General features: G+C 42.6%; 1 protein-coding gene across 2 annotated transcripts in view; it reads right to left on the minus strand.

Moving 5' to 3' along the window:
- The window catches only part of DPYSL3 (dihydropyrimidinase like 3), a 57,678-nt gene extending 42,945 nt beyond the window's left edge, over positions 1 to 14,733 (minus strand). For both annotated transcript variants that reach the window (XM_035105320.2, XM_035105319.2), the window contains exon 1: positions 14,178 to 14,733. In XM_035105320.2, the coding sequence (XP_034961211.1) occupies positions 14,178 to 14,534 (357 nt within the window). In that variant the 5' untranslated portion in view covers positions 14,535 to 14,733. The remainder of the gene's footprint in view (positions 1 to 14,177) is intronic.
- Between the last annotated feature and the right edge of the window lie 530 nt (positions 14,734 to 15,263).

Here is a 15,263-nt window from a genome sequence, read left to right on the forward strand (position 1 = left end):
GCTTTCTGGAAAGCATATCGGACATTTGTTTTTGTTTCTGACAATTTCTTTTCTTCATTCACCCATAGCAAATGTTCTCTGTTTTAATTCACACTTATACAGAAAGACTTCTGAAGACAAATTCACATGATTTATTTTCCCCACTGTAACCATGTATATGGTGTGCTTGTCAAAGTCTCAAGGAACTCCCACAATCACAGCTGCAATTTGAGATGCACTGAGACACACAGTGAGGCTGTACAACATGCAGCACTTCCCAGATGCTTTGGTTGATTGAATTGATGCATTTGTAGTTTTGAAGGATCATTTCATGCAAGGTGTCTGCCATATACAGGCAGCTTCAAATTTCATCAGTATGGCAGCTGTTGCATGTGGTGAGTTCTATACAGTGGTTGCTGTGTGATTTCCTCAAAGCCACCTGTTTACTTGAGGACCATTTGTACTGAAATGGTGCATACCAGTGATGGAGTAAGAAGTAGGTTGGCTGGGGCTGCTGGGAGTTGTAGTCCAAATCATCTGGAGGGCACCAGATTGGGGAAGACCAGGCTTCCCCAAACTTTGGCCCTCCAGATGTTTTGGACTACAATTCCCATCATCCCTGACCACTGGTCCTGTTAGCTAGGGATCATGGGAGTTGTAGGCTAAAACATCTGGAGGGCCGCAGTTTGGGGATGCCTGGGGAAGACTATGAGAACACTAGAAATTGGATGACACAAAACAAGCAGCCAAACAAATATCACAAAGGGGTGTTTTTGCCAACTTAAATGAAATACTAATGCATAAAACCTAACACATAAAGAAACTGTAAAAATTTCAGCACAGGTTCAGCACGGATATATTATTTAACAATATATTTATTTGTTTTTGAATAATCAGAATATTGAAGGGCACCACCAAGAAAAATGCTGTATAATTCCCCAAATAGAAAGTTGTCTTAAAGAGGCATCTACTTCTGAAACATGGAAGAGGAGAAAATATCCCAGGTACTGATCACCCAGGCTTTTAAGCATTTAATGTTGCCTCTAAATATTTAAATATTAGTATTCATCAATGTTTTCACTAGCCATAGTTATATATAAAGTGTGAAACTGATGTTAAAAGCAAATTTTTATACAATACTGTGTATATAGGGCTAGCTATGACTAACAGATACTCCAGTCGGTCCAATCTATATATTAGATGGGGATCTGTCCCATCATACATTGTCTATGGGACACATTTCACTAAATTAAATAGATGATGATGATGTTCATGTCTCTTATTTTTAGCAACACTTGTACTTTCATAGGTGTTTGGCCTTATGTACATATACAGAGTGCTTATATTTTAGTCCACATCAATGCAACATACCCTTGCAAGAAAGAGAGACCACCGATGCTGTAATATCAGAGTCCATTCTCCAAGAATAAAGCTCATTATGGACATAGCCAGCTAACAGCATGATAGGCAGAATATAAAAGGCCTCCTCATTAGTGTATCAATACTTTATATCATCTAATTAAGTGTCATTGTCCACCAGTGTTTAGGTCTATCTGGTGAGCTCAGACTCCTGGACACAATAACACTCTGATGGTTAACGGAGACAAGATACTGGGCTTAAAAACGTATTTTTATAGCTTGTGATACTGTGCTGTATCTTCCCAATAAACCCTCCAGCAAACACAGAGTGGCATGACACTTGCCTCTCTTTGGGAGTAACAGCAAACTGTCAAGAAAGTTCCAGCTATCTGTTCAGTTCCATTACACGTATGCAAACTTTAACCTTCAAATCTTAAATGTGACTGTGTTAGCAAGGGGTGTTTGGGACAACTGTTGCTTGAATATTTTTTATTGTCTTGATTTTGAAGCTTTTTGAATGTTCTGTAGACTTATATTTAGGTTGTCTTTTTCGGTTTTCTTTTTGTCCTGTAATCAGGGTACAGCATGTGATTTTAAAAGAGATTAAAATCCAGTAACTAAGGAGGATTTAAATTAAAAAATTGTCCAGTAGCACCTTAGAGACCAACTGAGTTTGTTATAGGTACAGTCATACAGTACCTCAGGTTGCAAACGCTGCGGGTTGCGCATTTTCGGGTTGCGCTCCACGCTGAACCCGGAAGTACCGGAATGGGTTACTTCTGGGTTTCGGCACTCGTGCATGCGCAGAAGCGCAAAATGACATCATGCACAGAAGCGCCGAATCGCATCACACGGGTTGCGAACATGCCTCCCCCACGGATCATGTTCACAACCCGGGGTATGACTGTATAAGCTTCCGTGTGCATGCACACTTCTTCAGGAGGATTTGTTGTTGTTTTTAAAATAAATTCCTGACAAAATCTCTATTGGAAAAAGAAACACAACCAGAAATGATCAATGCTCACTTAGCAAAAAAAAATCACTATCAGGAAAGGTCCTCTGAATACATCTGTTTTTCCAATTATGATCTCATAAGCACCTCTCCCTGAATTTGGGGAACTTGAAATGGACAGTAACTGGGTTTCCTTGAAAGCACATTGCTGATTTCAGTCCAGCTGCTTTTCATTCAAAGCTGCACTATATATTTCTGTTCTGCCTTGCACATTTTCCTGTACAATTTTAACTAAACACACACAATGGGAATAGACAGATGTTAGAATCTCCTGCACATATTACACCTACTCCTCAGCCTGTAATTTATATAGTCAAACACCCCAGCAACACAAAGTTTTCCAAAGCACTGGACTTCTTAAAAAATCATGCTTTAACTTAAATGGTTTTTCCCCTTGTGACAAAAGAACATTTTACTCTTCCTCCGCTCCTCCTTAATTTAAACCAACATGTTTCCAATGAATTTAATTAAAAGAATATGGATTCTTAATCATTTCCAACTCAGATGCTGTGACTGTTCTTTATGAAAGTCAATTCTGAGTCTACTAGGATAGTAATTCAAGTATAAAAAGCATCTAACACAACTAGGCCTAGATTTAGATTCAAATTTACTTCAATGTGGGATAGCACAGCTCATTTTTCGTTACTAGGCATGCCTGCTAAGGAACTGGGTAGCTGAGTCAGTTATATGCCGTTTAGGAGGTAGGTGTGGCATTACTTCTTCCATGAAAGAAACAGTTGAGGAAAGAGGCCTCATCATCTGGGTTACTGCTACAGAAAGGAGGGATATGGCGCTTGGTGGCAAAGTAAGATCTTTCTGATTAGCAATACTGACTTTATTTCGCTTTTACTGCTACTACTACAGTCATACCTCGGGTTGCGAACGTGATCCGTGCAATTCGGCGCTTCTGCGCATGACGTCAAATTGTGTTTCTGCGCGCGCGTGAACGCCGAAACCCAGAAGTAACCCATTCCGGTACTTCTGGGTTTGGTGCAGAGCGCAACCCGAAAAAGCGTAACCTGCAGCATTCGCAACCCGAGGTATGACTGTATTCTGATAGCAATGTATGTAGTTCTTCCACTAGGTGACCACAATTACTGCAAATATTTGTATTTGTAAATTTCCCATTATCTTGCTGAACATAAACTCAGTACAATGCAAAGCACCATCAGTAAATCACGTAAGGCCCAGAGCTGGAGCAGCACACTGCAATTCTGAACCTCCCAAAGCCTAGATTTTAGTCCACTCCTTTACAGTACAAGACATATAAAGGCAATCATTTCCAACCTGATACAAATAAGTAGCTTCCAATTGTTTGTCAAATAAGTACAAATTTAGTGAAGATTGGATACAATAATTCTCCAAAGGTTTGGGATATTTGGTTCAGAGCTCATGCCTGATTTAGATTGCAAGCATCCTGATACTATGCAAGTATTCTTCATAATCAACACATATGCAACAGTTCTAGAAGCTGTATATCATATACAGTATAAAGGTAAAGGGACCCCTGACCATTAGGTCCAGTCGTGACCGACTCTGGGGTTGCAGCGCTCATCTCGCGTTATTGGCCGAGGGAGCCGCCGTACAGCTTCCAGTTCATGTGGCCAGCATGACAAAGCCACTTCTGGCGAACCAGAGCAGCACATGGAAACGCCGTTTACCTTCCCGCTGTGGCGGTACCTATTTATCTACTTGCACTTTGATGTGCTTTCGAACTGCTAGGTTGGCAGGAGCTGGGACCGAGCAATGGGAGCTCACCCCATCACGGGGATTCGAACCGCCGACCTTCTGATTGGCAAGCCCTAGGCTCTGTGTTTTAACCCACAGCGCCACCCGTGTCCCTCATATCATATATAATTACCAATAATAATATTCATCCTGAGAAGTGGCAATCACTTGTTAACATTAAATACTTTATAGTACAAACAACATATACAAACCAACATGATAGCTAATAATACTTTCTTTTCAATTCCTCTTTTACATAAAGAATATTGCAGGTACCACACCTGTGAACTCAAAATATCACATCAAACAATACATTACTGGAGGTGTCCAACCACTGTTTCCTTTATTTAGAAAAGCAACGTCATTCGAATTGACTTCAAACTGCTCTACATGTGTGTCTTTGGTACCTGTAGTGTTAGTTTCTCTAAAAAAGCTGAATTCCAAACCAGACTTTTCCAACACTCTAATGATTCAGAAGAATTCACCATGCCTTTGCCACTGTTAACAATCTTGCAGACATTAGTTTCTTTCTTAAGTTTCTTAAAATAAGTTTTCATTGTTCCCATCAAAACCAAACCATGGATCATTACATGTTGGCTGAAAAGTTTTTTGTTGACAGTTCATCAACAGCCAACTAAAAAAAGAAAGAAACCCACTACATCACATTTCCAAGTCATTCAGACAATGACATGAAAATAACACAATCATAACAATTCTTCTAATCACATCTGATGAGCTTCCCAATTCATCCTTAAATCTATCATTTTCTCACAGAGATGCTAAAAGACAGGAGATCTATTGAAAATAATGAGCAGTACTAGAGAAATCTGGCTTGCCTTCCTAAATTCCATCCCAAGTCCACAGCTGAAGCATAATCACAGGTAAGTATGTGAACAGCTACGTGAAAATATAGGAAGTTTCTTAAAGCAATTACATAACAAAATATGTGCACTTAAGCTGGCAGTCCGAAAGGAAATTACACCACAGGAGTAACAAAAAAAACCAATCCAAAACAGATAAAAATAATGGCACCCTCATGTCTATTGTTCTTCAAGGCAAAATATATCTGCCAGTGGCCAAACAACAGAGCACTTCCACAAGTGAGCAGTTTGGACTTTATGTCTGTCTGTCTGTCTGTCTGTCTGTCTGTCTGTCTGTCTGTCTGTCTATCTATCTATCTATCTATCTATCTATCTATCTATCTATCACTAAACTTCTAAACTAGGTGCTATTGAAACTGACAATTACTGTTTTGCACTCATGCTTTGGGGCCATTATTATAAATCTTCTAAACTGTATCTTCTAAACAATACATTGAGCACAAAATTATTTGGGCACATTTCCAGTTTGCAAAGGCATGTGCCTGTTTTTTTGTTATTTCTTTAGAATATAAATATGAAAAAATGGCATCCAATGAAGTGCTAAGCATATACACCCTATCAAGGGTCCTTAATTATGGAATACTAATTCGTCCAAGATTTCTCCCCTGTTAGGTCAGCCAGGCCTCCACATTTGGCCAACAAAATATTTTTGACTAAGCCACACTCACCAGCATGCAAGGGGCATGCAAGGGAAAGAGGGAAAATGCAATGCAGCTGTGCAAAGAGCTGGATCAGCTTCACCACTGCTCTTATACCTTATATTTGGCTGGAAAATGGTAGGCCAACAATACCTGCAAGAAACTATGAGACAAAGGGAAAGAGAAGAGGAAAACTGACTCCCATAGGAGTATACGGAGAACCACTACCACTTCTTCCAGCTACGTATTGTTGAGCAGGACACAGCTGAGAGAAAAGAGGAAAGCTGATTCCAACTAAGTTGGAATCAATTTGGCCACCTTTGCATGAAAGCCAAACCATGACTTTGTGCAAATGCACAAATATGCTGGCTGCCAGGAAGATCACAGTTGCTCTGCTTCTCTTTTAGCAAGCTCGTTCACACTATCCCAGTAAGCTTACTATGATGTGAGAACAGGGTCTTTGTCTTCGTTCCCAGTTACACCTGGTCTGCAGCATGTCAAGGAGATCAGTGTCACAGCAAACTGTACCACAGACTGCAAGCATTTGTCTTCCTCCATTCCCACCTACACTAGTCCCAGAATAGTAACACCCTGAGCCATTACTGGGAGAAACAAGGGGTGATTGGAAGGCCTGCCTGCTAGCCGCAGATGCTGCTGCAGCTAAAAACAGCCACAGAGGTATGGCATGGGCCTGGACAACTAGCTTCAAGAAATGAAATTAGGAGCAAGAAGGACTTGACTTTCTTTCTCCGTTCTCTCGACCCCATCAAACCGGACAGCCACTTAGCTAGGCATTTAATAGTAGTCATCACTGTAATGTAGCACTTAATAATAATAATAATAATAATAATAATAATAATAATAATAATAAATTTTTATTTATACCCCACCCTCCCCAGTCAAAGCCGGGCTCAGGGCGGCTCACACCAATAAAATTACAATAAAACATAAAAAGCAACTGATTAAAATACAGATTAAAATACAGTATTAAAATTTAAAATTAAAATGCAGCCTGATTTTAAGTAGTCCATAAATCCAAGCCATGAGGGAGGAAAACACTAAGGGTCAGACTAAGTCCAACCCAAAGGCCAGGAGGAACAGCTCTGTCTTGCAGGCCCTGCGGAAAGATGACAAATCCCGCAGGGCCCTGGTCTCCTGTGAAAGAGCGTTCCACCAAGTTGGGGCCAATACTGAAAATGCCCTGGCCCTAATAGAGGACAATCTAGCCACCTTATGGCTCGGGATCTCCAGAATATTGTTGTTTGTAGACCTTAAGGTCCTCCACGGGGCATACCAGGAGAGGCGGTCCCGTAGGTACGATGGTCCCAAAGCCGCATAGGGCTTTAAAGGTCAAAACCAGCACCTTAAACCTGATCCTGTACTCCACCGGGAGCCAGTGCAGCTGGTAAAGCACTGGATGAATGTGATCCCGCAGCAGGGACCCCGTAAGGAGCCACAGCGCGGCATTCTGCACCCGCTGGTGTTTCTGGGTCAGTTTCGAGGGCAGCCCCGGGTAGAGCGAGTTACAATAATCAAGCCTGGAGGTGACCGTCGCATGGATCACTGTGGCCAGATCAGGGCGAGAGAGGTAAGGGACCAACTGCTTGATACGGCGGAGTTGGAAAAATGCCACCTTTGCTGTGGCTGCAACCTGCACCTCCATGGAAAGGGAGGCGTCGAAGGTTACACCCAAACTCTTGACAGAAGGCGCTGGCACTAATTGAGCCCCTGCAAGAGATGGGAGTTGTCCCCCCAACCCCATGTCGTCTACTTACTGAGATGTTTCTTCATTTATTGGATGGAGCATTTCCATCCAAACACCAATCAGTCTCCTCTGCATTTGTAGGTCAAAGTACACACTGCACAATGTCATACATAAATATTTAGTACAGGTAAATTGTGATCAAATTGTTTTACAATCAGTTTTGAATATGGAATGAAACTTTCCCTTCAGAATAATCAATTTAAGAGCTAGTCTTTTCTTCTTCTCTTCACAGGCATACTTGGGCTTCCACACAAGAGCTATGCACCGATTTCTCTGAAGAAGTATAAGTTTCTAATTAGCATAAGTTAGCCAGACACATTCCCACCCCCCCATAAAATAAGAAACCTAAAGCATTTTAAATGGGCCTTGAAACTGCTTGATAATATAGCTGCATCTGTATTCATGCAAATTACAGTAATTTCAATTCATATTTCTATATAGTACTACAACTTACTTATAGTAGGAACACTTTATATTTTTAATTTAACTGGCCTCTTTTAGGTCAGACATAAATAATAGATGTACTAATTTCACACATTCTGATTTTTATATAGACAATTGTAACCATGACACAATGCTGCAATAGATACCAACAAATGAATGATTATTCAGTAAACTCTTATTTTGATGGAAGATTTACTTAGCGTCCACTGGCTTCCACTGAAGAGTAGGAGCATTTTCCCTCATAAACCAGATCATCTCTGTGCCTAATCCTGCAACAAAGTTGTAATTTGCAATTGCAGTAAAGCCTGTGTTGTGTAGTACAATACTGTATTACAGCCAGCTGTCAAGGAAAAGCCCACTTCACAGAATTACCTAGGAAAAGAGAAAATGTCTTGACCACATGCTGAAGAGACAAAGACTTCTTGTCCAATTCTTGGATAAAGGAAAACATAATAGAATGGCTTTTTTCTGTAAAATAAAAAAAAATTCCTTCAGTAGCACCTTAAAGACCAACTAAGTTTTTATTTTGGTATGAGCTTTCGTGTGCATGCACACTTCTTCTTCAGCTTTTTTCTGATTAAGGTAGATGAAGTAGATGTAATTAACAGAATAATCATTCTGCCTTATGCTTCCCAAAGCTCACAACACAGCGTTTTGCCATATATTTTATCTCTGCTTATTGTGCAATATGTCTACTCATAAATAAGCCCCACTTTAACATTCTAGAACAGATCTAATTTATATCAGTACTGGACATAGGAATTCTCCAAGAATGTAAGAAAACCATCTAGTCTAGCATCCTTTCTTACAGTGGCTAGTTAAGAGATGTAGGGGAAGTCCACATGCAAGACCTGAGTAACAAAGGTGTTCTCCCCAGTTGTGATACTCAGCAACTGGTATTCAAATGCATTTTACCTCAAACAGTGGAGGTAGAATGTAGCAAAAAAGAAATTGCTGTGTCGCATAGTTATTCAAATGCCATACGGGTGATGTGCCACCATGGGAATAAGGCTTTCAGTTGAAGCTCCTGAGTTTCCTTGACAAGCAGCCCCATATACAGGATATATGTATGTTAATGGTGGCAACAGCAGATCCCTCCCACCTTTTAACCTTTTTACCAACCAGTCTTCTCCCTCCATAGCTCAGGTGTTCCTTGGGTGTTTTGAGGATTTCTTGTGCTTATTTATTTAAGAACTTTGTCCCTTACAAGTTGTTACAGTACACTAATAGCACCTTCTGCAGCCAACCAGCAACAGCGAGCAGAGAAGAACAGACAGATGAACTTTAAGAAGGCTAGCAGCAACTTTTTTAAAAAGTGAGCACCCTGCGTGTCAAAGAGAACTGAAGAAATGATAAATACATTTTCAAAACATTACTGATGGCAGCATAACTTATATAAAAATCATTGGAGGCAGTGGGAAATAACCAGAAATAGTGGGAAATGTTATGTACTGAATTCTTAAACAGACAGATGTATGCCTGGCAAGTATGTTTACTGTTTGTGGGTGTTTTGTGGGTGTTTTGTGGGTGTTGTATGTATGTGTGGCAAGTGTCCTTAAAAAAATTAATTTTGAAAAATATTTGCAAATATAACAACAAAAGACAAGAAAACAAATAATAAAATAGTAGATGTGAATTGGTATTTATTTACATGTTAGACCACTTAATAGGATTAGATGGAATTTTTTTTTGCCATTTTCAGTTTTGCGGTTACATACCACTTGACCCAGCACCATAATTGCTGGGTCAAGTGGTATGTAACCGCAAAACTGAAAATGGCAAAAAAAAATAAAAAATTATGGTGCTGGAGGAGACTCTTGAGAGTCCCATGGACTGCAAGAAGATCAAACCTATCCATTCTTAAGGAAATCAGCCCTGAGTGCTTCCTGGAAGGACAGATCGTGAAGCTGAGGCTCCAATACTTTGGCCACCTCATGAGAAGAGAAGAATCCTTGGAAAAGACCCTGATGTTGGGAAAGATTGAGGGCACTAGGAGAAGGGGACGTCAGAGGACAAGATGGTTGGACAGTGTTCTCGAAGCTACGAACATGAGTTTGACCAAACTGCGGGAGGCAGTGCAAGACAGGAGTGCCTGGCGTGCTATGGTCCCCTGGGGTCACGAAGAGTCGGACACGACTAAACGACTAAACAACAACCACCACTTGACCCACTAGTGCTGAATAGCAATACCTTCAACTACAGCACATTTTAGTCTATTTTTGGACCATCAGCTTTGAAAGCCTCAGCATCTCCTGGAGGAAATGGATGTTTGAAGATTAAACCCTTATTACTTGTTTATAGAAATGTTGTAAAATTGATGTTCAGGATCTTGGAGACAAATAGAACAGAGAGTTAGATGTTTTCCAATCGACGGAAAGTTGCTATAGCATCAATATACGGTGTTTGTTTAGATTTAAAATTGAGATTGATTCAATGAAAAATGGATGCTTGGAGTATATGGAACTCCAGATCACCTTTATAAGGAAGGGGTTGATTAGTTCAGAAAGATGTTGGCAACATATCGCTGAAAACCCTATTTGAGGCATACAATGTGGGCATGTCCTGTGGTCTTTTATTTTATTTTATTTTTATCAGAAATTACTACTCATATCAACTTTGAGGTAGTTACAAGTCTTTCATGTGGTGATAGTAGTATTTCTTCCATTGGCAAATTTGGCTATAGTCCTGTACCTGTTTTATTGATTTTTTTTCTGCTGTTTTTAATGTTTTGAACATGGTTTACTATACTTGTGGTGTTGAATTTTCTTTCTCTAAGCTACCTTGGGCATTATTTTAAAGGAAAGGTGGGATATAGGCTTCCCAAATAAATGAGTGTTGTATATTCTAACATCATTCCTGGTGGGGCAATAGAGCCTCCAGGATGCTCAAGGGCTGAGGTTCAGCCTATGCACTAATGTAGATTGTAATGCACAAAGGAACAAAGATATTATGTTAACACATGACTGGCCCTTGCATACTAGTTTTATTAACTTAATAGCAGCTGCAGGAATCCCCAATCCTATTTGGGACCAAAGGCGGGCGAGGCGGCTTCAACAATTTGTCCTCAACACAGCCCAGTGACTGCCAATGTTCTAGGAGGAAATAACAACTGCAACTCTTCCCCCACTCAATCCAGATTGGAACAGTGGTGAGGACAAATGGTTAAAGTTCCCTGCATGTTCCAGCCCCAGCCAGGATCACCACACATCCTATTTATTTAGTAAAGAAAAAAAAATTGTGTGATAATGCTGTCTCGATCCTAAGAGAATCAGTGTGTTGCAGTGGCTTAAGTGCAGGATCTGGGAGACCTGGGTTCAAACCCCCAATGGGTGACCTTCAGTCAGTCACTATATTTCAGTCTAACTAACCTCACAAGGTTGTTCCAAGAAAAAATACTGAGGGGGAGAAATCCATTTACTCTCCCATGATCTCCTTGGAAGGGAAGGATAAACTCCTTGGAAGGGTGGGATAAACAAGACTAAATACTGTATTAAGATAGGAATTGGATAGGAAGTTGGTAGCTGAAAGTCTGTGTCATGCCAGACTCTTTAAGCAAATATTTAGCAAAAGCTGTTCGAAGGACAGCACAGTACTAATAAATCAACATTATTTGCACCTTTTTGAAGAAAAACCTACCGCAGCTAAAAAAATCCAGCACAGCTCTCCTCCAAAGTTTCAGATCAGGAATACCTGAACTAACAGCCCTAGATCAATGCAGATTGTTCTAAGGCAGAACCAGAGAAAAAGAAGTTGACGTTCATTTATAACCTATTCATTGCTTAAGAACTTCATCTTCAAACCAGTTTTATTTGGCTTACACGGTTAAAGGCGTGCCAGCTCTTACCTGTGACATAGGATCTGTTGTCCCAGTCTCAAGGATCCAGAACTCATTTACAACTGGATGAACTGAAGTTCAGTGTGAAATTAGCCTTATTCTGTTAAGGCATTCCCTTAACAAAGCAGCAACCTAACTGAATCATATGAAACAGAAGTTCATTCTAAGGATGATTTCAGCTCCAGCTGACTTCACTGAAGCAGCCCACACTGACCTAGAAATGGACAGGAGAACTTCCAACCAATACTTATGCCTATATCTGGCATAGTTCCATCCCCTTTAGTTAATGCATGGTGGCTTTCTCCTGCATGGAGTAACTAACAATGTAAACCACCACTTAAGACTTATCAGAAAAACTTTATGTGTGACAAATATATACATTGTGTAAATAATACTGGGATTATATTCTTGACTCATGTTCTTGCAGCAAAACAAGCTCTACCACATACATAACAGTGGTTCTGTTTCGTTGCCACACTTGTTAATTCTGTATGGAAATTATCATGTATGAGGTATCTATCAGTAACACCAGCTATGTACACTTAGCACTTAACTCTGGCTCCAGTGCACTTCCACTACTGGAGTTTGAAGCCGTGTCCACATGACATCAGCCACAATCCATATGTAGTTTCTTGAGAAATACTGCTATTTGATGCATTTTCCCTCAAATCAGCTTTCATCTGATTTGAAAACGTAATCCACAATCATTTCAGTTAAGATGAAGTGTGTACATTTACATGCACAGATGACAGCTCCATGAGCAGAAGCTCAGGGTGAGTGGGTTGTAGGCTTGAGGAAAACAAACAGGTAATGTGGATTGGGTGAAGACATCCCTGCCCCCTCTTTGGTGTGCACAGCAACTTTGCAAATGTGACTTAAAACACAGCAGGGAGGATGGGGACTACAACCTTGCTGCATTTTAAGCCATTTCTGTGTACATAGCCTTAAAGGAGTAGGTATCACTCACCAGACACCTGTATTCTAGCCAAGGCTACAAACAAAACATGAGCTCAAGGAAACTTACTGACCAAAATCAGAAAAACACACCCCTGATTTCAGCTACCAAGTTTTGTTGGTGTCAGCTCAGAGAAGGTTTCCTGAAATATAACTGGGATGGGGTTAGAAGGCAGGACACTTATTTTTAGTAGTTCTCAGGTATTTTTCCTGTTTTGCAGTAGGCCAGACCAACAGAATATAAAGGCTATTTATAAATGACTTAGAAATTCTTGGATCCCAAAAAAATGCTTAGGCCACTTTTAAAACCTAAAAGGATGCACGTAACCTCTGACAAAAGAGCTCTTACTTCTATGATGCAATATTTAAGGTGTTTCTGTTTTATTCAGCTGCTCCTTATAAGGTCAAACTTTTGAAAGTCAAGCCATTTAAATTAAGTTCCAAGTTCATCTTTTTTATGAAGAAAATGGGGAGGACTGACTTTAAAGTAACCAATCCTGGCATAACTTGACTGCATTCTCTCCTGATTCGCTTACTTGACCATTCTTGGAACATAGAACATAGAGCTTTTAAGTTAATAACTTTAAAAATGCTGACACTCAGCTTGTGCAGTACAGGCTGATGGCAAAGAAAAGCTGTCTCTCCCTTTTTTCTCTTGAAAAGAAACAGAAGTTGTAGAGCCTCCTCTTGGTTAACCACAACCTCTGCGAGCAATAAAGAAGATACAGCATATAAACAGAGCAGGATGAGCAACTGATTCATTCACAGGGATGGTGAATAATAATTAGAATGTGGTCACGTGACCTCTATAATTAAGATCAAGGCACCACTAAGAGTCATAGCTGCCAAGTTTTCCCTTTTCTCGCGAGGAAGCCTATTCAGCATAAGGAAAAATCCCTTTAAAAAAGGGATAACTTGGCAGCTATGCTAAGAGTGTGTAGGGTTGTTTCTTACATCCCTAAACCCTGATATCTTACCAGAATTACTCCTAGCTGCAAGGGCTTATCGGGAATGTCAGGAAACACAAGGCAGAAGTGTTGAAAAGATGTCTCATCCACACATTGTTTAGTTGCTAAGTTTATTGTTCAGGAGGAAGGGGGGGGCGCTAGGGGACTCTCTCTCTTAGTAACCGTCTTAACAGCCATCATCAACTTCGGAACAGGCCCTAAAAATGTATGGCCAAGTAGGATTCGTGCCGTTTTGTTTTAACTTCTGTTGAAATTTAACCGCTTCGCAGCTTGACGAGGGCGAGATGTTCGAAAGATGCTTCGGACGTTTCTCAAGAGGGCAGATCACGCACAAGCCCAGAAGTAAGTAGTTTTGTCTCGTGTTAGCCCAGCTGCCGAAGGCTGCGATTCGGAGGCGGTTTAATAGCGAGTAAACAGGCACCACAAAGAGCCGTCGACACGAACACACACATCATACACCCCTCCAGATCAGGCTGCGGGTTTCCCTGGCCCTCATCGCCTCATCTTTTGTTTCCCATCTCAGAGATGCCACCCCCCGCCCCACCCCACCCCTTTCCGCGGTCCCCCTGCCTCCTCTCTGACCCTTGAGGGACTCCCCATCCCATCCCTTTTACCTTGTAATCCTCGTAGTCGAGGTTTTGCAGGCGCTCCTTGCCGGAGCGGGCCCGGATTTCGACGCTGCGGGCCGGGGCTTCGTCCGGGGGCGCGTCGGGCTCTGGCGGGGGCTGCTGGGGCTCCTGCTGCCGCGACGGGGCTCTCCGGGCCCCTCTCTGCCCGACGCTGAGCGCCCCGAAGTCCAGCGTCTTGCTCTCGAAGGCGCCCTCCACGCTGCAGAACATCCCGCCATACTTCTGGCGGGGCACTTGGTCGGCGGTGCCCGGGCGCGCCAGGTACACAGGCAGCTCCTCATCCTCCTCCTGCTGATGAGGCTCCCCCCGCTCCCGGCCTCTCCGCCTGCCGCTCGAGGTCATGGCCGCCGCAGGCAAGGCAGACGGGCGGGCAGCGCCAAACAACGCTAGGGAGCCCAAGCCGCCGCTGCCGCCGTCGCCGGGTGGCAAGTCGAGCCCCTTCGCCTGCCTGCGAGGAAGGAGAAGGAGGCGTGAAAGGGGGAGAGCGCGCCTCAACCGGCTCCTCTGCCGCAGCCGCCGCGCCTCAGCTCAAGCGCGGAGTGACTGGCTGACGGGGAGAGAGGGAGAAAGAGCGCCTGATGGGAGGGAGGGAGGGAGAGAGGGAGGCGGCGGCGGCGGCGGCGGCGCGGCGGCAGGGTTGCCCGGCCGGCGGCCACGAGGACTTTTCCTCACACGACAAGCACCGGCCGCCGCTGCCGTGAAGGGAAAACGGCGCCCGCTCTTCTTAGGCTGCGCTTGTGTAACGGCAACGGCGGGCACCTGAAGCGCCCGGCGCCGCAGTCCTCAGGCGGCAGCGGCTCGCCTCCATCCTCGCGACGTCCCTTGACAGGACGGCCTACTTTTTTTATCTGTGTCTCCTCTTCGCAGTAGTTTGTTGGGGGAGGGGAGGTGGAAAACATGCCAGGAGAGAAACTTCACCGGCTGAACTTCTGCTTGTCACACAACTGCTAAGGGGTGGGGTTGGGGAGGCAGGAGTGCCAATTTGAATAAAATATTGGGGGGGGGGAGAGAGAAGTAAGCCCCGCCCCACATAATAGGTCACATGATGCGGTGCACACACCCTATTTGAAT

This window comes from Zootoca vivipara, chromosome 2, assembly GCF_963506605.1.
Source record: "Zootoca vivipara chromosome 2, rZooViv1.1, whole genome shotgun sequence".
Taxonomy (NCBI): Eukaryota; Metazoa; Chordata; class Lepidosauria; order Squamata; family Lacertidae; genus Zootoca; species Zootoca vivipara.